This window comes from Sylvia atricapilla, chromosome 3, assembly GCF_009819655.1.
Source record: "Sylvia atricapilla isolate bSylAtr1 chromosome 3, bSylAtr1.pri, whole genome shotgun sequence".
NCBI lineage: Eukaryota > Metazoa > Chordata > Aves > Passeriformes > Sylviidae > Sylvia > Sylvia atricapilla.
Genome location: NC_089142.1, coordinates 63,650,269 through 63,676,912, shown reverse-complemented (window position 1 = coordinate 63,676,912; position 26,644 = coordinate 63,650,269). Strand labels below are relative to the sequence as shown.

At 39.7% G+C, this 26,644-nt stretch overlaps 1 protein-coding gene across 1 annotated transcript in view; it reads left to right on the top strand.

Annotated features, from left to right (window-relative positions):
* Positions 1 to 22,970, top strand: part of ARFGEF3 (ARFGEF family member 3) — a 79,209-nt gene extending 56,239 nt beyond the window's left edge. Inside the window, exons 19-35 of the mRNA XM_066315604.1 lie at positions 495 to 645; positions 1,076 to 1,378; positions 2,999 to 3,132; positions 4,650 to 4,795; positions 5,485 to 5,664; positions 6,047 to 6,191; positions 7,301 to 7,423; positions 9,471 to 9,574; positions 10,605 to 10,749; positions 12,598 to 12,726; positions 13,246 to 13,422; positions 13,969 to 14,083; positions 14,862 to 14,964; positions 15,502 to 15,633; positions 17,793 to 17,923; positions 20,703 to 21,933; positions 22,645 to 22,970. Coding sequence (XP_066171701.1) covers positions 495 to 645; positions 1,076 to 1,378; positions 2,999 to 3,132; positions 4,650 to 4,795; positions 5,485 to 5,664; positions 6,047 to 6,191; positions 7,301 to 7,423; positions 9,471 to 9,574; positions 10,605 to 10,749; positions 12,598 to 12,726; positions 13,246 to 13,422; positions 13,969 to 14,083; positions 14,862 to 14,964; positions 15,502 to 15,633; positions 17,793 to 17,923; positions 20,703 to 21,933; positions 22,645 to 22,836 — 3,641 coding nt within the window. The 3' untranslated portion in view covers positions 22,837 to 22,970. The remainder of the gene's footprint in view (positions 1 to 494; positions 646 to 1,075; positions 1,379 to 2,998; positions 3,133 to 4,649; positions 4,796 to 5,484; positions 5,665 to 6,046; positions 6,192 to 7,300; positions 7,424 to 9,470; positions 9,575 to 10,604; positions 10,750 to 12,597; positions 12,727 to 13,245; positions 13,423 to 13,968; positions 14,084 to 14,861; positions 14,965 to 15,501; positions 15,634 to 17,792; positions 17,924 to 20,702; positions 21,934 to 22,644) is intronic.
* Positions 22,971 to 26,644: the final 3,674 nt, after the last annotated feature.

The window sequence follows — 26,644 nt, the reverse complement described above, 5'->3', positions numbered from 1 at the left end:
AAGCTGTTCATGGATTCTGGGAAAAAATTTAAATAGATCCAAATGGTTGTAGGTCAAATCAAGATTAAAAGTTTTGCTTTGACAAGAGCTCTTTAATAAAACTTTTTGTATGGAAGTATATGTGAAATCCATATATGCAGGTTTTATTCCATAGGAAAGGAGATCTTGGTAAAAATAAATATCCAGTCGGCCATCTCTGAAGAAAAATACCACTGGCAATCTACAGCTGTTCTGTGGGCAACAGGATGTGAGTTTGGGGGTGGAGGGTGTCAATCTAGCATTGATTTTCATCATGTATGTAGGATCAGTCAAAAAGGATTTTAGTTTTAAAGCTGCCTTAGGTTTGTTAGGAAGAAATGGGCTTCTCTCATTTGGGGTTTTTTTTTTGTGCAAAATTTTTTATAGATATCCAACTGTAATCCTTTGCCATCACCCTATATACAAACCAGTGTTTGTTTAAAAGCTAATTTTATTTAATTTTTTTTATGTTGCAGTGAAACAAAAAGTGGAGCAGAAACTGGAGCAGATGGGGAAAGTGCAGGGAGTCTGCCTGCACACTGCTCATGTCTTGTGTATGGATGCCGTCCTTAATGTGGGTCTGGAGATGGGAAGCCATAATCAGGACTGTTGGCCTCATGTATTCAGGTACTCACTAGCTTTCCCAAAACAGCCAGAATTCATGCCATGTTGCCTGAAAGTAAGGGACTGAGAAAAAGGGCTTTGCAGACTCTGTGAATGTTCTGTATAAACAGTGTCAGAGTGAATTAACTGCCAGTATCTGTAAAAGAAAAGATGGAGCTGTTTTCCACCACTACTCAGGGACAAAACCAATGCTTAGAAGCTTGAAAGTTACCAGAAGATTGTGGCAGACCCAGGAACCTAAATAAGCTTTTCAGGCACCGCCATCAAACTGTTTGCTGTCTAGGCACATGGGAGGCCAAAGGATGTAAAAAGAAAGATTATCTATGTGTAGTCTGAGAGTTAGAAATCATCTGTTCATGGTTTGAGGAAAATGTCCTGTGGAGGAGTTTTTTGGGGTGTTTGGTAATTTCTCGCTTCTCCTATGTGTTCTCAGGGTGTGTGAGTACATCAGCACCCTGGAGCACAGCCACTTCAGTGATGGTGCTGCCCAGCCCTCCCTTACCATCACCCAGCCACAGCAAGCACCCACAGACTCTGAGCCTGGGGAGGCTCCTCAGGCACTGACCCCCGAGCAAGAGACCACCCTCAGCAGCCATCCTGTCATCCAGCCAGTCTCCATCCAGGATCTCATCAAGGACAGCAGTAAGGGCAGAGCTTTTGACTTCCGTGGAGGCAGTCTGCTGAGTGGTACCAGTGCTGCCAAGGCTGTTCTCACGCTCTCCACACAGGCTGACAGGTAAAAGCACTGCTGTCAGCAGCCACAACTCTTGTTCCCAGAGCAGTACTGAAATGGCCCTTTTTGTGCCACAGTGAGGCTAGTCTTTGTTATTTGCAGCCACTTGCTTCATCTGAGTTTCACAAGAGAGCTACATGTTTGTCACAACCAGCAGTTTCTAAAAGACCTGGGGTTTTCTCATCTCTGCAGTATCTGAAGGTACTGAGCTGAGTATGTCTGTGCACAGCAGTGAATATGCCAAGTAAATCAAATGCATCCTGAGAGTGATTGATTTGTTTCTTGCATGTAAATTGATATGTTGTATTCAGTTAAGCAAAGTAAAGGGATGTCTTGTCTTGACAGGAAGGGACTGATTGACAAAACCAGTGTCAGTCAGAAAGCAGCTGCTTCTGTTAGGGCTGTATGGACAGTTCATCAGGCTTCCCCAGTGTGTCCAGAGGAGGAAGGGAACCAAGTACGGTCACAGAATGGCTGTCTTAAATGTTGTTTCATCATGGTCTGCCAACTGATATTATTTCTGCTATTTTTTAAGCAGCCCAGGCTGCAGTTGAAAAATTCCTGGGTTTGCATCGTTGCAGTTACATTTTTGATCCAACTGGTATTTTTCATCTTGATCTCTGCCCATAGGAAGGTGTTATGTGTAAATTCAGAGCCATAAACTGCTTCTAGAAATTTGACTCTGGGCATAAAAATACCTTTTATTTAGGAAGTTTACAATACAGCTTGATTCTGAGGATTAGAGAATAGCAATACTGTAATTTTAATGATGCTGGTTTCATTTCTACCCTTTTACCTAAAGTGCAAATGTTTATTAGGACTTAATCCCTTATTTCTTAGGACTATAGAAAGTTTTTTCATGAAAAGCAATGACAGAAAATCACATTTTTATCAGAAAATCGTATTTTTTTCAATTTCTAGCTGCACCATGTGAAGTTTCACTGTAATCTCTGTGGAGCTCCTCCCCAGTATAACCACACCTACTCTTTTATGAGTTTTATCTAGATTTTAACTGTTATATTCTAACAGCCTATTTGAGCTGAAAATAACAATTCTTGCTTGTATTTGTCACTGTTTAACCAAAACATAGCCCCATACTAGCCACTGTTAAAAAATTTACCTCAGCCAAAACCAGCAAAATGTTCCAAAATAGCAATTCAGGTACAGTAACCTTAGGTTTAAGACTTGAATGAATTGATTTTTCAAGTTAGTGTTTGTAACTTCAGATGGAGCAAACCGGTGTAACTCTAAAGTCAATGAAGCTATGATGATCTGTGCTGTGAGGACTGGACATGTTTCAGCTGGTTTTTTTGTTACTGGTTCATGAATGGCTTATAGCATTAAGGTAACTTGAAAAAGTGACTTTCTGTTTTAGCATTGTAGTTGAATCTTGAAAAGATTCTGGTTGATCCCATAGCAACCCACTTTCCACCCTCCAATTAACAAAGCTTCTGGATCAAAGTCTTGCTGCAGCACTGTATAAATGAAAAAGCCCTCAATAACCCAATGTGTCATGAAAGGCAACGTATAGAAGCCACAAACAGATAGGTGTTTTTCTCTTACATACACATTTAAGTCTGCATCTCATGAATTTTTCAGTTAGATTCTGTTCTTTACCTACAGGCTTTTTGAAGATGCTGCTGACAAGTTAAACTTGACGGCATTGGCAGGCTTCCTGTACCAGCTCAAGAAGGCTTCTCAGGCCCAGCTTTTCCATTCAGTCACAGATACAGTTGATTACTCCCTAGCCATGCCAGGTAAATCACCTGAAGATCATGTACAGAGTGTTTTATATACAATAGTACTGCTTACAGGACTTACTTTGTATTCCTACAAAATTTTTCCAATTGAAATTTCAAGGTGTAAATAAAACACACTATGTAGTCTAATAAGATCTTTCTTATTAGAATTGTGGGAAATATTTTTTGTCTTTAGAAAAGGTTGAGTACTTTTTTTGAACAGGGACCACATTCACACCTGCTTTGAAACATATCACAGGACATTCATTTGGTTCTTGGACTTTGGGGGTGTTAATTGCCTGCCAATATATAATCACAGCTCTGTTTTTGAACCCAGGCCAGTATGGAAACTTGGGTCAGTCCAGACTTAAGACACTGGATTTAGGTTTGACATTTGACAATAGGGCAACGTCAGAAGTGTTCAGGAAATGGTGATAGAGAACAAAGCACACAAACAAAGAATGTTAAACAAAGCAGTGGGATTTGGCCTGCTTGATGTTCTCCAACAGAGTAGAGCATGTACCTCACAGTACAAAACCTATATATTGTTGTTTCCATCTCTGACTCAAATAGAGCAGAATTGGACACAAAGGAAGATAATTTCACTTAAATTTATACTGTGTCTGTAGAAGCTGGATTAGTCATACAGGTTTTGTTTTGTCCTGTGGGAGACACAGTTTTTATCTATGTCTGTAATTAATTTGTTTCTTCTGTCCCTGAAGTGCTACTTGTCATTTTCTCAGTATGACACTTCAAGTCTTTTTTTTTTTTTGGTCTTGCTTGTCTCCAGACCTCAACATTCATAACTCTACTTGTAATAAATAGATTTCCTCTTTTCATGTTATGTATTCGTCAATCAACAGTAGTTTTAATACTGAAATTAAAATTTAGATAGAGGAAGTGGGGATTTTTTTATTTTAAAAGGGATATGTCCCCTGATTACATCTTTTGTTAGAGATAAAAGCACCAGTGTATTTGAAATGAAGGATGTTGTAAGAGCAATGGAAGATTAATCCCTTTCAACAGGAAATAACACATATAAGTGATTAAGGAGCAGAAAAGCATTTTCTCACATTCTGTTGTTTGTATCCTTTGCTTAATAGGAAATATGAAATTAAATACCCAAGCTAAAAATTTTGCAGTTTATAATCTTTCCTGTAGATGTCACCAAAACCTTTCATAGCTGCCATTTTGGGTCGTAATATCAATTATTTAACTCCTTGCTTAACTTTTCTGTGCTACTTCTCCAAGACTTTGTCTTTCATATGTTTGCAAAAAAAAGTGACCACTTAAAGTATGTTTAGGAAACTTTAAACTTGGGTCTGTCTCCTGTCCTTTTTCCTTTTTACCACATTTACCAATGTGTTTTACATTGGGTTTGGGTTTGTTTTTTTTCTTTTTCTTGCCCGCACTAAAACTTACCGGTAATTAATCACATAATCAATCATTTAATAATTTCTAATTCCAGTTCAGACATTTAGGAGTGGAAGAGCAGCTGATGCTTAGCTTCCATTTATTCATATACTTTCTTGTAGGTGAAGTAAAATCTACACAGGACAGGAGAAGTGCACTTCATTTATTCCGACTTGGTGATGCCATGCTCAGAATTGTAAGGAGTAAGTCCCGCCCACTGCTCCACCTCATGCGCTGCTGGAGCCTCGTGGCACCTCATCTCGTAGAGGTAGGAATGGGAGACAAAAATGGGAATGTGTGCACGAAGCAACAAAGCTGAAAACGATGGAGAATATTGCCAAATCTGCTCTGTGCTGTATACACTGTGTCATATATTGCCATCATATATTGCACACACCAAGGAGTATGCTTGTAAGTGACCAAAAGGGGCAGGAACAGGGTGTTGGACTTCTGCAATATGGTGCAAATTGTCTGGTGAAAAAACTGAAATGACCCCAATGGTCTCTAAGTGACTCCTCCATCTGCCTATATTCCCAGTCAAGGTATGCATACTTGCAATTCTTCCCATAAAAGGATGCAGGTATTCTTTTCCCACATAAAGCCAGCTCAGCTGCTACCTTTTGAAGGGAAAAACGGTCACACAGTCCAAACAAAGGACAATATTTCTCACAAGTTCTGTTCTGTGGGTTTTAGTATTTAATTTACTTAATTTTAGCTCTATGTGTTTTTAATTGTCCGAAAACTTTCCTACATCTGTGGACCTCCAGGCAGCTCATAGTCTCAGTCATCTGTTTCCATGGCAGTCGTCTCCTGTTTCCATTATAGTGGGATCCCTGGTCATGTCAGTGCTGAAGCTGTTCTGAAGGTTCAGGAGCATGTAATGCTTACCTCCCTTGAAAGTGTCTGACTAAACATAATTTTTTGCTTGGACACAGTCTAATACTTCTTTCCCTGCAGGCCGCCTGTCACAAGGAGAGACACGTGTCTCAGAAGGCTGTCTCCTTCATCCATGACATCCTCACCGAAGTGCTGATGGACTGGAATGAGCCTTCTCACTTCCACTTCAATGAGGCGCTTTTCCGCCCCTTTGAGCGCATCATGCAGCTGGAGCTGTGTGATGAGGACGTGCAGGACCAGGCAAGTCAGCTCTGATCAGTGTGTCCATATCTGGTCTCCATGTCCATAAGAATGGTTTCCAGAGTGCACTTGGTCCTCCTGAGAGTGTTTCCCAAATTCCCTTTGAATATTGCCTTTTAGTCACCTTCAAGGAATTGAAAGTACTCTGCCCTAATCCAGCATTATAGAAGAGCACAGAGACAGTAGACCTGTTTTTAAAGCAATTAAATAAAGATTTTTCTACTAAAAAATTTTAAAGAATAAATTAATCTAGACTGTCATAGTGAGGTCTAGGAATATGTTCAAAGACATTCTCATTCCTTCTGAAGATTCATCTATGTATCAGTTCTGTTTTTTGGTTCTTTTTCTTTTAACCCCCCCCCTGCCCCCCTTCTGGCTGCAGGTGATCACCTCTATAGGAGAGTTGGTGGAAATGTGTTCTACCCAGATCCAGTCAGGATGGAGACCCCTGTTCAGTGCCCTGGAAACAGTGCACAGCAGCAGCAAGTCAGAGGTTAAAGAGTACCTTGTAGGAGAATACTCTATGGGTAAGAACTTACTGCCCGGTTTCAAATGTGCTTTTGATTCCCTGGGGGACGCAGTAACTAACTCAATGTATTTAAATGCCCGAACTGAACAGTGGCACTACAACACTCCAGAGCTGTACCAAAGTATCTGCCTTATTAGTTGGGGTGGGAAGGAAAGCAGACATATTGTTCTGACCTTTTATCCTCTACATTCTAACAAATTATTAGAATAAGAAAGAAATGCTTCAAATCACTTGAATAATTCTGAGCAAGACAGTAGTGCAAGGGTTCTGAGCTTGGCTGAGCATTTGTCACTATCCTACTGGAGAAAGGACCATATCTAAGCAGCATGTCTCTTGTGGGCTGTCTTCCCTATTGTATGAAACCTATATATTGCTCTTATATATCAGGGTAGCTTAATGTGATAATCTAGGCAAGTGCTTGTCCAGGCATTTTATCACAAGGCTTTCAAATTCCTAGTGCTATTACACACCACATTTCTGTAAGAATGTGCATCCCTCTCAGAGATGTTTGCTCTTATGGAAATGTGTTAATATGGGAAAACACTTTTTTTCTGTTCTTTTGCTGCATTAGAGGGTATGTTTAAATGGGACAAGTCACACGTGAGGGATGTGGTTTTCTTCCTAAACCTTGTTATTGAGATCTGTTATGGTTGATGGCTGAATGCTGGTGTATACAGCTTTTGAAGACTGATAATCTACTTTGGAAAAGCAAGGCTATTTTGTTACTCTATAGTCTGAATAGTTATGTGCATGATTGATGTCATCTTGGCACTTATCAAAAACTAAACCAGAAACTAAACAGAAACCTCCACCAAACAGAAGTATTAGCTCCTGAGTTCAAGACCTCAAACCTGCTCTTACTATTTGAGCAGGCATAAATAAACTGGTATTTGTCATAGACTGGGCAAAGGAGGGAATCACTATCACTTCCTATGAAATGCTACATGAGTTGCCCCAGGAGCAAGAGAAGGTTTTACTTTTAAGATTGTTTCAGTCTCTGCCCAGAATAGGACAGATTCTACAGATTGAGTTTAATAGTTGAAAAATAGTCGGAAAATTATTTTTAAGGGGGTGTGAGGAGGAGTTCTCATCTTGCTGTCTCCACAGGGAAACGCCAGGCTCCGGTGTTTGATGTCTTTGAAGCATTTCTAAACACAGACAACATCCAGGTCTTTGCCAACGCTGCCACCAGTTATATTATGTGCCTTATGAAATTTGTCAAAGGACTGGGTAAATATTTTCCTATTAAGTCATGATATGTCAAGCTTGATCCCACAGAAAAGATAATTCAATTATGCAATGCATAGCATGGTAGGAAGGAGAGGGGCAGTGAAGATGTTGAGTCCAGAATGCTTTAAAAAATAAAATTAAATGAAGGCCAAGGGATTATTTCTGTACATTTTTAATATGATCAGTTTTTCAAATTTTTATAGCAGTGAAGATGCATCTCACTATTAAGTGTCTGCTTCTTAATTTGATCTTAGTTTACACCAGGACTTACTTATATTCATATAAATAATAAAAAAACCTCCAGACCTAGAATATTGCAGAAATGGCCTGGCATTGTGCAGAGACAACATGGAATGTTTGGAAGAGAGCAGGGCATGTTTTACACTGTGGGCAGCAGAGACCAGGCATAGCATGTCAGGGTGACCCTGCAGAATAATTGTCATGCTTCACCAGCCTTCAGAACAAAGGGAAATGATGCTGGGTCGTTCTGCCCCCATGCTGGTGATTCATGACTTGCCTTGATCATTAGAATTTCAGACTTTTCATTGAACTGTGACAATGTTGGGGGCCTTTTGTGGATGTAAATTATAGAATTTTTAAGTAGTTGAGGCTTTTGGTTTCTATATGAATATTCATTCACAGAGGTTTCTAGGTCTGTAAGCAACTCCTTTTGATTTAAATGAAGCACCTAGCTGCAGCAGATCTACTCTTTAATGTTACTCATCTCATTGAGCTATTTCACCGTTGATTTCAATGGGGGAAGAATTCACCTTGTGATGTAATTGTAATTGTACTTACTACTACAAAAGAGAAATAAACTTACATGTCCAGTACCAATAGAGGGAACTTCTGGAAAGCTTAAAAGCCTGTCTTAAATTTCTTTACATTTCTTGCTTTCATGACATAATTTGACCCCATTGTGGTCACATATCAAAAAGCAAGGTCTTTTTTTGTATTAAAGGTAATGAGACAATGGGAAACATCAATAAGTACAATGCCATACTATGTGCATTTTATTGTAAAACTAAGGGATTCAAACTTCACTGGCTGACTTGGCTGATCTCAGTAGAAGACAGAACTTTAAAATAGTTAAGAGCATGGAAAAACAAGTATAGTGAGAAGAGAACAAAGTAGGATCTAATAAAAGAATTTAGTATTTATCTTGTGGGTTTTTTATGAGAAGAATAACTTTTTAAGGCAAGAAAATGCTAATAGGCATTTAGTCACTCTTCAGATTTGGCACTGAAGGGGAAGTATTTGGCTAAACTGGAAAAATGGTTTTGAGCCAAGTATTCTAAGGTGGACAGAACATTAGCTGAGAGGAAACTGGCAGACTGGCAGACAGGGAAAATGATGGAGTGAATAGAGTTATCCAGACAGGAGCTCTGCAGCAGGATGCCTTAGCTCTGCTTATTGAATTCTCTTAGTGAAGCTGGCTGGAAGGGAGCAGTCTGCTGATGGAAGTTGGGAATACCAGCAATAGAGAGGCACTAGAACCTGAGGATATGTGTCATACAGTTAAAACTGTGAACCTTGGTGCCTGCGTTAGACAGCAGAAGGAAGTGTAGTATACAGTATATAAAATTATGTATTTAAGCAGTAAATAAACTAATAGGAAGAACTCGTGGTAGAGTAATTTTCCAGGTCAGTGGTGTGCAAATGAATAGGAAAAAATAGTATAGTAATTGAGCAAAGGATGAATATGAGCAAGTAATTCCTACACCCATGGAAGAAAGTGGAATGGAGTCAATATGACAGATAATATAATGTATTTTTATTAGAACTCCCAAAGACTCTACTAAAGAGATATTAAGTAGGCATATGTTTATTAAAGCATTTAGTCCTATAAAAAATTGTGTACAAACTATAACCAGTGCTACTGCATTGTTTGTATGAAGGTCACCTTATTGTCATCTAAGAAGATCAAACAAAATATGTTTTCTGGATTCTGTTCCACATTAGGGTGTAAGTGAATGAGAAAATAAAACTAATGTTCTATTTATTTCTTTTCTTCTGTCCTTCCCAATGCTGCCTTTCCTGTCCCCAGGGGAAGTAGACTGTAAGGAGATGGGTGACTGTGTGCCAGGATCAGGATCTGCTTCTACAGACTTGTGCCTTCCTGCGCTTGATTACCTCAGGAGATGTTCTCAGGTATGATGGACAATCTTTCACAGGCTGGGCTGGGAAACATTTCTAACCTGCAGGCTTTGCATCAGCCATTGGACAACTTGCATGAACCCAGCAGAGTCTGTGGTGACCCTGATGGTAATACCCTCACTGCCAAATGGATGGTGGTAGTCTGAGGGAATATCATACCTTCCCGGCCAGTTAGCAGTGGGAAAACCAAGGAGATAAAAAACACTCAGACCCAGGGAGCTTGTGAGAAAATGTGAATGTTCTAAACCTTAGAGAACATAATTCAAAGCTAAATTCATTCTTATTTAAACAGTTAGCATAAACAGTGTTGGGAATGAAAGACAAAAAAGCCCAAAACAAGAAGTTGAGAATTCTTATATTTTAAAAACAACAGCTTACATCCTCTGAAATGCAGAAGCAGCTTATTTGTACCATGTAAACATATCTGAGGCTCAGGACAAATCTCTAATAATTAGAATGCTGGCATATTTCCTGTAATCTCCTTGCACAGAGCATATATATGTCTTGTTCATCTAAAACATTAGTCAATATCTATCTGTATGTCTAATGTATGTTCTGTCTATACAATATTTGTACCACATTGCTATTCCTCATCCATACAAACTCCAGTTCATAGTGAAAGGGAAATATTTTCTCCTCTTTAAAAGAAGCAGCCATTTATATCTTCTTACACCTTTTAACTTGCCAGTAAAAGAACAGGAATGACTAAAAAAAAATCCTTTCTGTATATTGCAAGTACTTTATTTACTTAGAAATAATTAATGAATAAATGCTGGTAGTATCCCTGCAATAGTACGGCTAAAGGAGCTTCATAGGTCATAGATGCAATCAGTGAGTTGTAGTGTTTGCTCTTTACCCACAGCTTTTTACTTGTTAGTGAATGGAAGCCTTCTGGCCTCTAATTGTGTTTGCATACCTTCTATTTTCTTTCACGTACCTGTGTTGTATGTGATCACTTTTACAAACTTTTTCATGGATGTTCATCTTCTCCTTTTTTCTCTCTCCTCTTCTCCACTTTCCCAAGTTGTTAGCCAAAATCTATAAAATGCCCTTGAAACCCATCTTTCTCAGTGGCCGGCTGGGTAACTTGCCCCGGAGAGCACAGGAACAGTCAGCCAGCAGTGAGGATGGGATTGAGTGCATCCTCTCTGACTTTGATGATGACACTGGTAAGTGCATTGAAAGTAGCAAATGCAGAAGTAATCAATTGCTGCTTCCACATGTTGCTGCAAATTTTGCCAACTGCTGAAAGCAAAAAAGAGAGAAAACTTCACAGTTTGTTTCCTTGCTGTCTACACACACCCATCTTGGAAGTTCAGGTCCTGTCACCTTCTTAATGTAAAAGATATAGTTCATATATAAGAGAAATACAACCCCTCTCTTAGGGAAAGATAACAGTATTTGATTAACAATTATTTTGATTTTGCTGATATTCATAATACAACCATTGTGTATTTCTGAGAGCTAACACAAAAATACTTTCTAGACCACAGCTAAAGTAAAGGACTGAAAACCTTTTGAAGTTGGTATTGGCAGGCCTACCTTTAACAGAAAAAAATACCAGTATTGAGTTATAGTCTAGAAAGATAAAGAATCATTGTTTAAATGTTTCCAAACTTAGGTCCTGTGGTCTGTTGAAATAAACAGTGAATTTCTGAAGCCCATAAAAAGCACTGTGACCTCCAGAAAAACAAGCAGCATTTGTCTCCTGATTCTTTGTGTAGTTTATTTGGGTTGTGGATTAATCGGGTGTTGGATGAACTAGAGTGTGCAGAGCCAAGTAGTAGAGGAATGTAGCCTTATGGTTGCTGGGCTTAGGAGACCTTCACAGCAGTACTTTTGAATATGTGAACTACTGAGCTGTTCCAACCAGGCTGCCTCTGTGAAGAGTCAGCGGCAACCTGGCAGAAAGTAGGCTGACTCCAGTGCATTTCATTCATGTGCCTCACCAGACTGGCCCTTGGTGCCTACTTCTATCTAGACTCTTCTACCACATGGATTTTCCAGTTCCTGCTACCCTGGATAAAGGAGAGAAAAGCTGCTCGCTGAAACCAGAAAGTCACAAGTCCTAGTTTTTCACAAAACAGCCTTTTACTTCCTTCTGTGATTTGGTTTTTCTCTCTCAGAGGGTTTTAGGATATTCACCTGGGATGTAGGAGACCCAAGTCATTGAAGCCTCTGCTCTGAGTCAGACTTGGCCTAAGGTCTCTTCAGCTCAGTTTCCTACTGTTCTAAATTGACTCTGCCTGTCAATCTCTTGCTGTAAACAGAAATATTACCCTGCAGCAAATAAACTTTCTTTTGGCTCTTGTCAGAGCTAAGCCCTGAGACTGTCACCCAATTTGTTATTTACATGGCAGTGGTGTTAGAACATTGCTTGACAAACTGACCATACAAAGACACAAGGCATAATCTTTTGGGGGGTACCTGTTTGCCAGTGTAGACAAGAGCTCAGCTGTATGCTTTCTCCTGTTCTGGCAGTCATCCAGCTCTGTGACCTCTTCAGTATCTAAAGGTGACACATGAACCAGCCTGATTAAACCTCATGAGACATTTTTACTGTTCAGTTCGGAGTACTAAGTAGATCCAGTTAAATCATGGCTAGTCTCCTCAGGAGACTTCCTTTAAAGCATAACCTAAAGGATTACAATCTATTCTGGACAGCATTTGCAATGGTAATGAGATGAGGTTTTATTTATATATATATTTGTGGGGTGTTTTACACAAGGTTAAGGAGAATAAGCTGGTAAGAATGGTAAAGTATGACCAGAATAAGGTTTGCATTTATGAGGAAGGATGGGACAAAGCAACAAACTCGATAAAAAGGGAGGGAAAAGGAAACAGTTATTTCAAAAATGGCTATTGCCCACAACGGTTACACAGCAACAGTAAACATGCAAGAACCATGATCTTTAAGCTAATTAATGTATTCATTTCCTTCATTTCTGAGGGCAGGTTTGACTTGTGTCAAGTAGTATCTTACTCGTGGTTTTTAATCTTTCTTTCTTTACTTGTAGGCCTTATCAATGTCTGGATTATTCTGCTGGAAGAATTAACAACTGCCATATCCAACTGTCCCCGTCAGCACCAGCCTCCTACTTTGGATCTGCTCTTTGAGCTGCTGAGGGATGTTGCCAAGACGCCTGGTAATGAAAGGGCTTGATAGAATGTGAGCTAGTGGAGTCCTAGCCAAACCTTTTAGACTCCTAAGCCATTTCTGTAAAGCATATTACCTGTGCTAAAGCTGCACAGAAACATTGCCTACTAGAAAGGGATTTTCTCAGAGCTGATGAATTGTTCTAGTTAGTCCATCATTCTGTTGACAAAAGGCACCTTGTAAGAATATACTGAACACTGCACTATAAAGAGATGTGGTACTCTATCAATGTCCTAGCCACAGAAAATGTCTGCTTCATGTCTAGGAAATGGAAAGAGAAAATTACATAATTCTGCAGATCAGCTGGGAAAGACTGCAGGTAAACAGTTGGCTAAATGTACCTCATAAGTACATCCAAAATATTTTGCCACTCTCATCCCACAAAAAAGTTGCAGAATCTCTTTCCCTCAGCATTACCTCAGGCTTCAGCTTGGAACAAGTTAACAAATTTACTGGCATGTAGGCTTTGTAAGCAAGTGTATACAACCATTATTGTGTTTATTTTAAGGACCAGGATTTGGCATTTATGCAGTTGTACATCTTCTTCTTCCCACGATGTCTCTTTGGCTCCATCGCAGCCATGGTGACCATTCTTACTGGGATGTGGCGTCTTCTAATTTCAAGCATGCCATTGGCCTTTCCAGTGAACTTGTAGTGGAGCACATTCAAAATTTCATACACTCAGGTATGTCACTGTAGTGTCACATCTACTGTCATCGGTGGCATGTTACTGAATAGCTGCTCGGGGAGGTGTTTCATTGTTTTTTGGTTGCTCAAGCATAAAATGGGAGGAAACTTAAAAAAATCTGGTTGAGATTTTTTTTTTCTTTATAGGGTTTAGAATTATGGGAAAAAAAATTTTAAGACACTTATGGAGGTTATTTAGACCAGGCTCCTCCTCAGATCAGGGCTCTCTTCAAAATTAAAAGATCATCATCTTTAGTGTACTTCCCAAAAGAAGATACAAAGACTTTGATCACAAGAAACTAGGATATCAGAAACAGGATCTAAGATAATATCTCCTGTATCACTTCAGTCCAGATATTTTATATTGTTAACTTAAAAAGGATTGTTCTTATTTCAGCTTGATGTGATGCATGTTTCAATAGCTGCATAAAAGGCATTTGGTTTTGCAAATTCTCTGAATAGCAGTAAGTGTAGCAAGACTGTTTGTTTCATAATAATGAAAAGTCAATGATGTTAAAACCTGTATTGTGTTTTTCTCTTATAGATATTGGTTATGAAAATATGATCAATACTATGTTGAAAGATCTTTTCAAGTTGCTGGTAGCCTGTGTGGCAGAACCAACAGAAATTATTTCCAGAGTTGGCTGCTCCTGTATCAGGTAACCCAATCTGTCCACTCTTAGCATTTTATTCAAAAAAGACATCTATGCCTTTGAAGAACTTGTGGACTGATAAGTTGGTTAGCATCTGAAAAGAAGTCTATAATACATCTTAGCTCTTTTTAGTTGAATAGTGAATTTTAGACTTACTAACCTTTTCTTGCTGTTTTCAGTGTGCTTCAGAACCTGTGATTTTAGGCATTACTATGTGTATGATTCTCAAAAAAACCACTTGCACATGACTTATATATAGTTAGTCAATAATTAATCCTTTAAAAAAGGGTCTTCTGGCATTCACAGGTCTTTAGACATAATTAGCACCTTTCCCAGTCTACAGGTTATTACAGTCATAATCAAAATAAGCACTGCATTTATACAGTCACATAGTGCGTGGTTCTTGTGGCAAGATGTCAAAGAGGAAAAGCAAAGAAGAAAAAAAAATAGTATACTCAAAACTATAGTATAATTACAAAATTAGGTCAGGGTAACAACTGAGGAGATTGGATAACATTAGCTAGCTACTGGGTAAGCCTTTTGTTCTGTTTTCATAGAATCATAGAATGGTTTGTGTTGGAAGGGACTTTAAAGATCACTTATAGTATCAACTCCCCTGCCATGGGCAGAGACACATTCCACTAGATAGACCAAGCTGCTTCAAGCCCCATCCAGCTTGGCCTTGGACACTTCCAAAGATGGGAATTTTCAACCTTCTCGTTTATAAGTAAGGATTGTCTATTTCCTTCTTGAACATGGTAACATTTTCCTGTGTCCTTGGCAGGTATGTGTTGGTGACCGCAGGGCCTGTTTTTACTGAAGAGATGTGGAGACTTGCATGTTGTGCCTTGCAGGATGCATTCTCTGCCACTCTGGAGCCAGTAAAGGTAAAACTGCCATTTTGCTGTCAGTCAAAATGTAATCACATAGTGGATGGACTTTTGACAAGTCGTTAATTTGTCGATTAAACATGTTGGATCAACAATGGAGATTGAAGTCAGTTTTTCTAAACATATACAGAAAACACTAGTACCTTACAGTTCAAACTTATTTTTAATTGCCTTGCCAGTATGAAATCAGAAGAGTTCAATAGGTGAAAAATACCCTTTTGATCCATTTTTTTCCTCTGGATTTACAAAAACTTTGTAGAAGAGAATGTTGCTTTGCTGTAGCTGCATGCTCCAGATCGTCTAGTTTTCAATTCACTGTCTGTTTTGTAAACAAAAAATCCTCTGAAGGCTTTGCAGACCAGCATCCATAAGAAGCTGCCTTTACATTGGATATATTAATTGCTAGATGGCAGGTGACCAGCTGGTGGGAATGGGAAAAGTCACTGAATCTTGTATTTCACACAAACAGGCTGGACATGGCTACAGTCATTTGTTTAACGCACAGTGAAATTCTGATGTTGTGTCTCTCTATAGAACCTGTTGGGCTATTTCCACAGTGGTACTGAAAGCTTTAGTGGAGATGCCTGTGAAGTGAAGGTGGCAGCCCCCTGCCTCTCACCAAGTGCTGAAGCTGAGTACTGGAGAATCAGAGCCATGGCACAACAGGTACTGACAGATGTTTCAGGGGAACTCAGAAAACATTTTAAACTTGGAGCTTTTCTTTACGAAGGTGTATTTTTTCCACCATCTTCCTCACAAACCCTACAGGCAAACACTTTCTCATCACCAGGCTAATATGAATTGTCTAAAAGTAGTATTCAGAAAAATTAACAAAAACTAGAGAAAAAACAAACAAACAAACAAACAAATCCTGTCATCCTGTAAATAGGAATTTGGAATGCCTAGGGTGGGAAAAAATGCATGGGTAAGCTGTCAAAAGAGAACTGACAATGTACATTACTGTGTAATGTAATTTTAAAAATTGCCAGGTTAGCATACATCAGACGTGATGTATGGTTAGGATACATCAGAAATGTTTCTGATAGAGAAAGGGAAATAGTGGTGTCTCTGTGAATCCTCATCAAGAATGTCACAGATTTCTGAGTACTCTGTTAAAGAATGATAAATTCAAAGGACAAAAATTGCACTGCAACAGAGATGGTGATATGAAAATAGGAGAACAAGATTTGATTAACCTATCAAAGCATTTTTCTCTATAAATACCTAGGTATAGATTGCAAAAAAGAAAAAGGGTTACTGGGAAATAGAGAATAATGCTGACATTTAAAAAATAATTCACTAACTCCTAACCAAAATCAGCAGAGCAAACTTGGAAACAACATTCTTAGGGTCTTTTTGACTACAATGGAGGTTATTCATTCTATGAAAGTGGTTATATGAAACAAGTTCTTTGAAATACAGCAGACTGAACTTAATGACCTGCAGGGTACTATAAAACTGTAAATACCATGTGACAGTTTCAGCATGGGAAAGCAGATAGATTAAAACAGCCAGCAGATGTTTGGTGTCAATTTTTGACTTGATAAGTCATACTCTGATGCTGTTTGAAAATCTGAGACACACAGATCGGGATTGGCGATCACAAATAGTGTGGTAGAGGCAGACATAGAAATAGAATAGAAAATGTGTTTTAAATTAACTCAAGAAAGCAGGGAATGTAACATAATACTTTCTTTGTAGACACTATCAGTGGCACTCCCCGAGTCCTCCTCAGTGAGGATTTGTCACAACTATGAAACTACAAAACAAAGCAATTGAGAACTGCTTCCCTGATTTTGGCTGGAATGGAGTTAATTTTCTTCCTAGTAATTGGTACAATGCTGTGGTTTGAATTTAGTTGAGAATAATGTTGATAGCACACTGATGTTCTAGGTGTTGCTGAATAATGCTGACACTAAGTCAAGGACCATTCAGTTTTCCATCCTCTGCCAGTAAGGAGGTGCATGAGAAGCCTGGGGGGAGCATGGCCAGGACAGCTGATGGAGACTGGCCAGAGGGATATCCCATACCATAGATTGTCATGCTCAGTATGTAAATGAGGGGAGTTGTCTGGCAGGGGCTGCTCAGGAACAGGCTCAGCATCAGTCATTGGGTCATGAGCAACTCTACTGTGCAAGTTTTATTTCTTGCGCTCTTTTTTTTGTTGTTGTTGTTGCCTCCCTTTTTGTGGTGGTGATTGATATTACTGTCTTTTATTTAAATTATGAAACTGTTCTTATGTCAACCCATAGGGTTTATAATTTTTTCCCTGATTCCCCTCCCCATCCTTGAGAGGGATGGGGTGGGGGGTGTGGTAAGTTCGTGGCTGCTTGGTATTTAGTTGCTGCCTGTGATTAAACCACAACACACCCCCAAAGGATTGCTTATTAAGTGTCTGTTGTATCTTCATGGCTGAAAATAATCCTTCCAACAACCAACCTTTCCAGGGGCAACTGGCTAACTCTGCAAACAGGTCCTTGTCTCCACTATACATGATACTTTCAGATAGAAGCATACAGACAGCAGAAAGCTTGGTTTGGCATGTGGTGTTATGCCATATACAGGTTCAGAGAAAAATATATATGTCCTTTGCCCTGCACCCTGCTGGATGTCTGGAGGTAGCTCATTCCTGTTTTACCAAAGTAGCATCCTTCAGGAAAGGTCTGCTTGGGGAGATACCTACCTCTCTATCACTGCAAAATAATGCAGTATGACAGATATTTCACACTGCAAGGAATCCTATCCTCAGCCTCTCCCCCCCCCCTCCCCCCCAGACCCACTGCAAGTGCTAAACTGATTCTTTTATGTAACTTGTTGTTTTCTAGGTCTTCATGCTGGAGACTCAGTGCTCCCCAAAAACCCCTAGCAACAAGGAGGGGTTTGAACATGCCCAGTCATGTGTGCTCATCATTGACCTGCCACCAGATAAGAAGCCAAATGGGCATAACCAGAGAAGGTAAAATATTTTCCAAGGAAGACACTGTGTCACTAAAAGCAAGATAAAAATATTGCTGGACAGGAAGAACTATGAGTGAGCCTGGTAAATTATACCTCTCCATAGGGCTCACCAACAAAAACGAATGCACTGATCAAATTAGGTTTTGTGACGCTGTTGCATTTTTAGTGATACATAGAAAATGCAATATCTGCTTCACTAAGGGTCTTTAAATTCAGTATTACTTTGTTAAGAAGGTAGAAAAAGGTAGTGGATAAACTGAGGCATTATAGACTGAAGAGACCACATCCAAATCTGCAAAGCTGTCAATGTTAAGCTAGGGTGCGTTGTTTTTGCTAGGCACATAATTTTTGTGGAAGTCCTTCTGTTATCACCTGAGAAATTCATCTATTTGCACTACAGTCTGATACTGTAAAAAAATATTTTCTTTTGCTTGCATTTGGTGGTTTAAACAACTGCTGTACCATCATTTGGGCCAAGAATCAGAATTCTGCATTCAGGGTTTGTGTTTGTATTGCAAGGTATGTAATGGTATGAAATTGTCTTTTATGAGACACCAAACATGGTTTTATACCATTCAAATCTAAACTGTTGCATGCAACAAGGAGACAGAATGTGATGTTCCTTCTTTGGATGGACAGGAGGGAAGACCATGCAAGATGTCTCTATTACACTGCTGTACGGAAGTATTCCCCCAAGAGCAGGTGCTCTGCTGCCTCACCATCAGAGAACAGGGCCCTGCACAGAGACAAAGAAAGCTTGAGATCACAGCTTAAACCCTTCCTTCATAGGGGAAAATACCTTTTTTATCCAAAGGCTAGCAGGTCATTATTCTCATTACCATGAATGCAAAGCAAAAGACTGGAATAGTCACCTCTCACAGCACATAAGGCCATGCAGTCTAACAGGCTGTGTTTGTAAGAGTAGCCAGGGTTTTGCTTGTCTTTAAACAAATAAATAAAGCTTGCAATTAAGACAAACTCTGAATGCTCTCACACTGTGCTTTGTGCAACAAACTGCTAAATGTGTATATGCCCATAGCCAAGTGTTATCCCAGCAATGCTCATTTTGTCACCAAAACACAGCTCACAAGTTGACTGTGCCACTGTTTTCATATTATTTGCTTCACAGTGCAGTAATATGGCAATCATGCATGATAGTAAATGTGGCCTTTCCAAAGTTTTACTTTAACCTTGGCAGGGTTTCACTTCTCCCTTTTGGTTTTGTTTCCTTAATGCTGCATCGTTTCACAGGAAGCTGGGGTAAGGGAGCTTTTCTTCTTCCTAAAAAGTAATCATAAATTTCAGTTTGAAACTTTGGGCAGAATAAGAAAATACTATCCTTAACCAGCTTTGACATTGTGTTTTCACCTGTAGTTCTCTATCAGTTCCTTTTGGGATTGAGCAGTACTTTACTCTGTCCTTGTAAATTGCTTTTTGGGCTATTACAAGGAAAACCGATCTTCTTCATTCCTGACCCTGCTTTTGAAAATGGCTTAGTTGCTTGAAATCACTGCAAGCTCTCATTTAACTTTATATATGCTCTAAAGAGCTTTTCTGAATCAGAGCCTCTAATGATTTTTACAGCAGAAAACTACTTCCCCATAAAGAGCTCAACTGTATGTGCTAATCATCAACATTTTATCACTGTCAAATAATAAGACTACTAAATTTTACTGATGTGTCAGCACTGACAGTTGTGTCATGATAGGCAAACTGACACAGGGAATGTAACTGAAAAACAGTTTTGCCTGAGCTTTTTTTTAAATGGTTTATTCTCAAAATTGTGTTTTGACAGGATTTCTCAAAAAAAAAATAGTATTTGGCTTTTTGTCTTGTTATTCCCAAACGCTTTTGAAAGTTGTTTAATGAAACCAGAAGAATTTTTGCAACAAAAAATGCCAAAAGTCTACCACTGAACTTCTCGTGTTACATGAAGATTTGCTTTGACATAGACCTAGAACTTCAATATTGCAAGCAAACTGAAAAATCTCTTCCTTGCTTGATAGCTGTGCTAATTAAAACTTGATCCATTGCATCAAACCAATTATTGTTATGGGCATCAGCTCCATTTACAACATTGCCCTGTAATCTTATATAAAGACCTTTTTAAAAGACCTTAAGATACATTTAACAGTTTATAATTTGAAATCCATGAGATACCAAACATCAATCCTTTCTTTCTTCCAAGCCTTGCTTGCCTGTAAGCCTCTCAGCTATTTACTGGTGAAAGACCTGAAAACTTTGGTTGGAGGCATTTGCCATTCCTGTGTCTCCTGTGCAAATCGAAAATCAGTGAGGGCTAAAACAACCTCCAGCATCTCTGTAACAGGAGCACAGCTAAGAATCACCCAATATCATATGTGAGGAACAGGGGTAGAAATCGATATTTCCATGCTAGGATCTCAGTGTCCAAGTTGAAGTCTCAGGAGCAAGCAGTGCCTTCAGCCAGACTTCAGCTTCTTTGCATGCTGCATTGCACTGCTGATGTTTCTGTACGTGTTTCTTTATTGGTTGGATACCTCTTCATGGTTTATTTTTAAGAAGTACTCCTGGGCATTAGTGGAAATGGAAACTGAGTAGTAAACTAGTTTTAGCCTCAATTTGTCATGGCAAAATAAAGGTTGTCTGACATGTTGGTGGAGGAATAATTTGTGTGTTAATAAATTCTTCAGTTATAGCAGGCTGAAATATCTGAGCATGCTTTTATTCCTAGTATAAGCACAATGCACCATTTTAATATTCTATTATTTTTTCCTTCCCATGCTTGGTTTACCAAGTATTCCTTTCAGGACGATAGTGGTGAGTTTGCTGTCCCACCAAGTACTGCTCCAGAATTTATATGACATTTTACTGGAAGAATTTGTGAAAGGCCCTTCTAACTTGGAGGAGAAAATGGCAATACAAGTACCAGAAAACAAGTTGGCTGGTTTTCTCAGGTACATCTCCATGCAAAACCTGGCTGTCATCTTTGACTTACTCCTGGACTCCTACAGAACAGCCAGAGAGTTTGACACCAGACCTGGGCTGAAGTGTTTGTTGAAAAAGGTGTCTGGCATTAGTGGAGCTGCCAACCTGTATCGCCAGTCAGCAATGAGCTTCAATATCTACTTCCACGCCTTGGTCTGTGCAATCCTGACAAACCAGGAGAACATCACTGCAGAGCAAGTGAAAAAGATCCTCTTTGAAGATGATGAGAGAAGCACAGACTCATCACAGCAGTGTTCTTCAGAAGATGAAGACATTTTTGAAGAAACTGCCCAGGTCAGTCCCCCACGAGGGAAGGAGAAGAGGCAGTGGAGGGCTCGAATCCCATCTTTGAGCGTCCAGCCTGTCAGCAATGCAGACTGGGGGTGGCTGATCAAGCGGCTTCACAAGCTCTGCATGGAACTGTGCAACAACTACATCCAAATGCATCTGGACCTGGAGAATAATGTAGAGGAGCCTCCAGTGTTCAAAGGTGACTCTTTTTTCATTTTACCATCTTTTCACTCAGAAACCTCCACCCCATCAACTGGAGGGCTATCTGGAAAGGACACACCATCAGAAGATGACCGAAGTCAAATCAGGGACCAGCTGGGAGAGAGCTTGACACCTCGAGGAAGCAGTGGAGAAATATTACTGCTACCTCCACCCCTGAGTCCTAAACCAGAGAAAAAAGAGCAAACCAAGAAGAAAGAATGGTGGGAAAGTGCTGGCAACAAAATCTACACCATAGCCACTGACAAAACCATCTCCAAGTTTATGACAGAATACAAGAAGAGAAAGCAGCAACAGGCCATGACATCCTTCACCAAAGACGTCAAAGTGGAAAAGAAAGGGGAACTCCTGGGTTCAAGAGGGCCAGAGTCACCTGTACTCCAGCGGCCACAACATCTTCTAGATCAAGGTCAGATGAGGCATTCATTCAGTGCTGGCCCAGAGATCCTGAGACAAGAGAAGAGACCACGTTCAGGGTCCACAGTGAGCTCCCTGAATATATCTATTAGGGATGCAGAGGCCCAGATACAGGTAAGACATTCTTGTAGAAGGCTAATAATAATAGCAATAAAAGAAAAGATACTTACATATTTTTTATTATCTTCTTGTTAAATATTGTATTATATAATGAAATCCTCATGATTTCAGGAGCTGGAATTAATAAAAACCTGATTCTGTCCTCTTAAAAGAAAGTCAGTCTTCAGGGAAGTGTCATCAGGCTAGTTCAGCTTTCAAGAGTGCTTCTGTGACTGGGACCAAAGCTGCCCTTAATCCTGAGAACTGACTACCTACAGCAAACTCATTGCTTGCTGCTGTGGGTTGTAGCCCACTGAAGGCTTTTGAAAATTCCATGCTGCTTGTCACACTGCCTTTGTGCTTAAGAATGTGGTTTTTTTTAATTTCAGAGAAAAATAATGGGTTCTTTTGCTAAACAGAAGCTTGCTGTTTGCATGTCCAAATGAACAAATCAGTGAAAGCATCAAATTGGACAGATTTTGTTCACTGTGGGACAAAAAAAAGGAAGGGGTGAGCATGGTACCTGCAATACAAATTCAGATCATGACTTAGTAGTGAATGTGATTTATGAAGACATGGTGAACATTAAATGAATATGCTGGCATTACTAAGTCTGCTTCATGAGCCTGCAACCACCAGATACTTTATTTTCTATCTCAATCACTGGGCTCACCTATTTAGAAGGGTCTTCTAAAGAGTGTTTTTTTAAATCCAATTTCTTCATAGGCATGGACCAACATGGTGCTGACAGTTCTCAACCAGATTCAGGCTCTGCCAGACCAAACTTTCACGGCCCTGCAGCCAGCAGTGTTTCCCTGTATCAGCCAGCTGACTTGCCACGTGACAGACATCCGTGTCCGCCAGGCAGTGCGGGAATGGTTGGGAAGAGTGGGCCGAGTTTATGATATCATCATTTAAACCAAGCTGTGCTCTGTTGCAAAAGACAGAAGGCATTCAAGGTATACAGCAAAGAAGTACTTGGGGTTCATTAATTGCCTGTTTGCGGGTGATAAATTAAGAAACAACGAGCTTGTCAATTTATATTGTCTTTCCATCTGAGATTGTGTGTCCCTCACTCACACTAGCAAAGGAAGCAAAGCATGAGTGTTTAGAGGATCTGGCATGACCCCAGAGCTCAGAACCTGCCCATAAGTCAGGCTCCTACCAGAAGAGGTGATACATTTCGTAGCCTTCATTTTAATTCAACCTTGCAGCAGTGTGAGCCACCAGAAACTGCAACAGAACTTCACACTTGAAATTAGCTGTGAATGCAACTGTCATGTGGATGTCAAACCAGGTCAGTAAACCTATTTAACTTAGAAAATAAGTAAATAAATACTAGTCAGTGAAAAGGTGGGGCTATAGGACAATTAAGATGGCGACATTTTTGGGGGTAATATCTTCCCTTCAAAAATTGTCATGAGAGAGGATAGCCAGCTAATTATTGTAGTAACCAAATGTGTGACTCACTAGAGAAAACGGAAATTTATTTTGCTCCAAGAAGAGCCTTTGAAGTCACATTTGGAGTAGCTAAAGAATCCTACATCTAAAACGGGTGAACCAAGCACAGACTAGTGATCCTTTCATTGCTCTTATGGAGTATTGCTTGAAGAGAAATGGCACTGTCAAACTGCCCTCTCTGCAACACTACCCTGGCTGCCTCTTCACCTATGCCTACAGCTGAGCATTTTGCCACATGTCTAATTCCCTCTAAGGGCAAAAGGGAAGTTTGTTTTCTCTTTCCTGTAAGGCTGTAGGGAAGACACACTACAGCAAATACCAGCATGTGCCAGTGTCCAGCATTCAACTAAGCAGAGTAGAGGCAAAATGTTCAGTTACTGCAGCTGTTATTCTACTGGAAATTTATGTTTGCTTATGTAGAGCTGCTGTAGCCAGGAACGCCCTTATCACCTTTATTAAATATAGCCTACACTCCACTTGGAGCTGAAGCAAGATGGAAAATGGTATGAAAGGGAGGTATGTTTTTCTCTCATTTCTTGTCTGTTGCTGTAAATAGAAAAGGAGACCCTCATGGAGGTACATCCCCCCTCCATGCATCACTCCTATTGGGACTATTGCAATTTGCTGTTATTAGTGAGAGGGAGGAGAAGGGGGAGGATTGACTATTGTGTTGTCAAATGCATATGTGATGCTTTTCACACTATACAAAGCAAAGGGTTACCTTGCTGCACAGGTTATGTCAGCCCTTGGGACATTTCATCTTGTACTCCCATGCTTTATCATTTGTTGATTTGTTGATAACTTGTTAAAAATGAGTTGATCTTAATTTTGGGTGACCCTTTAATGCTGTTCTCCCAAGGCTTTTAAAATGTGCATGCCAACTAAATATACAGCTTCAGTCCCTGCTGCAAAGCATCCTAAAAAGTCATCTCTTTCTATAAGGCCTGGATTTTGCACAACTAACTGATTTTAGCATCTTAAACCTGGAAAAAACAGAGGGAGCCAAGAAGTTCCACTGAACAGCCATCTCCCAAGCTGCTTTGTTTACAAAGAGTCTGACACTATCCTCCTGCTTTTCCCCTCCATTGCCTACTTCTCATTTGTCACCTGCTAATCTTGTGCAGGGAGTATTTGTCCCATAACTTTCTGTAGTGCCAGTCATGCTGTTTCCCTTTCTTTAAAAAGTTCCCTTTGCTAAATTGTTTAGAAGACATAAAAATTCTGTAAAAACGACTCTTTTCTATCACCTGAACGGATTTTATGAATTATTAATTTAACAATGTTTTCAACTGTTTTCAGTTTTCCCCCAACAGATCTAATACTTCTTCAGGGATGGGTTAGATTATGCTTTGGTATCTGGGAGAGTAGTAGCATAGTTTGATTTCTGTTGCCATGTCTTTCTTATACATCTTTAGGTATAAGTAAAGTGTGATTACACTTTTGTTGAAGTTTTTGTTTGACATCTATACAGAACTGCTTTTAAAGCAGTACATTAATTAGGCAACAGCAGAAATCAGAATAATAAACCATATTCAAAGCAGCCAATTCTGATGATTTTCATCATAAATGCATTGAATGGATGCAGATCCTTGCTGTACTGATCTAAAACTAAAGCAAATCCCTAAATTATGTAGGGGAAATAAAATTGATAGCAGTACTAGTGAAATCACTCGGGACTACAGAAAAGGTCCTAGAATTTAGGAAACACCATGATTGCATTGTGGTTGCAATATAAATTCTTCTGTAAATCAGAAATAAAAAGCTTTAGGAGTGACAATACCATTACCACCCCTTTCCTCAAGCCCATGAACACACTATAGCCTAGTGTTACTTGATTAGCCACCATCTTGACATGAAATGTAATTCCATTTTAACTATTACACTACAAATACCACACTGGAAGATGAGGACAAGTAAATTTGTTATGTTGCCGTTGGCCTGTTTTAACCTTCATCCTTCAAATTATGCGCTAAGTGCCCATTGTCACCCTCAGTGCCTCTGCTCATTAACACCCCTCCCTAAAAGGTCATAAGTAACTTTGAGTAATTCCAGAAGTGTAACTTAGAAGGAGGGAAGAAAGAATATTTGAAGCAGCTGACTTTAGAGTGCAAAGTTCAGCATGTGCTGCTTTTCCTTTTCCTTGTGTGTATAAAATGCTAACCAGGTGAGGGGAGTGGCCCATGGCCACTTCAGTAACCACAACCACGAGATGTAGAAGCTGAAGCTTTCTGATGCACCTTCAAAACATAAACAAATTTAAAAAAATAGTTGGTTCATCAGAATCTCACCAATTTTTCTGCTAGTTTAGCTATAGACATCAGTAAGTCCCAAAGAAGTAAAATAATAAAGATGTGAATTCACCATTTCATAGGGCCTGTGTGACCTGTTTCATGGCTCATGGCTGCCATCATGGTATCTTCAGACCTCATAAAGCAAGGTTTTAGCCCAAAGGTGAAGTCTGCCAGAGCAGTCCCAGGAAAAGGGGACTGGCATCAGCCTGCATAAGCTTCAGAAGGGGAATTCCCAACACTGCATACCCCAGTCATGTCCAGGTACATGTCCATGCCACAGTGGCTTTTCTGCTTTCTCCTTGTGAGTGGGGAAGCACCTCAGTCGCAAGCGGTAGTAGTCCTTGCATCCACATGTGCATTCACACATCTATCCCATTCAGATCCTTACTGTTAGCTCTATAACCTTATCCATGGCAGCATGTTGGCAGCTTTACTGTTGAACCAAACATCTGAACCTTGAGCAAACCAGTCTCTGCATTACAGCCTTAGCTTGATCTTTCTCTTTGCCTTGGTTAATGACCACATTCTTCTTTTTTCTTGCCCTTAATTTTTTTGTCACATATATTTGTATACGAGTTGGGTTTGATTTTTTTTTTTTTTTTTATTGAACTGCCCAGTTGCCTTTAAAGATGATTGCCCAGTAACTTTACTCAACTGAAATGCTTTAAAAAAGATGTGGTAGCTTGACATCCTTCTCAGGTACCAGAGCTGCACCTCTGCTGGTTTTGTCTAATTCACACTGCCCTCTTCAGGGCCACTGCAGCCAGCAGGGGCAAGGACATCTCATTTCAAAATCTTGTAGGCAGTTGCTAACAGAGAAAGTTGCTGCTGCCCAGCATCAACTACCTTTAAGCACATGAAATAGCTCATCACTGTGCAATTATTTAAAGCTGAGAAAAGCTGAGCACTTATCAGGAAAGCAATCCTTTTCCTGCAGAACAGGGGCAGGATTTGACCCCAACTTATGTGGTCTC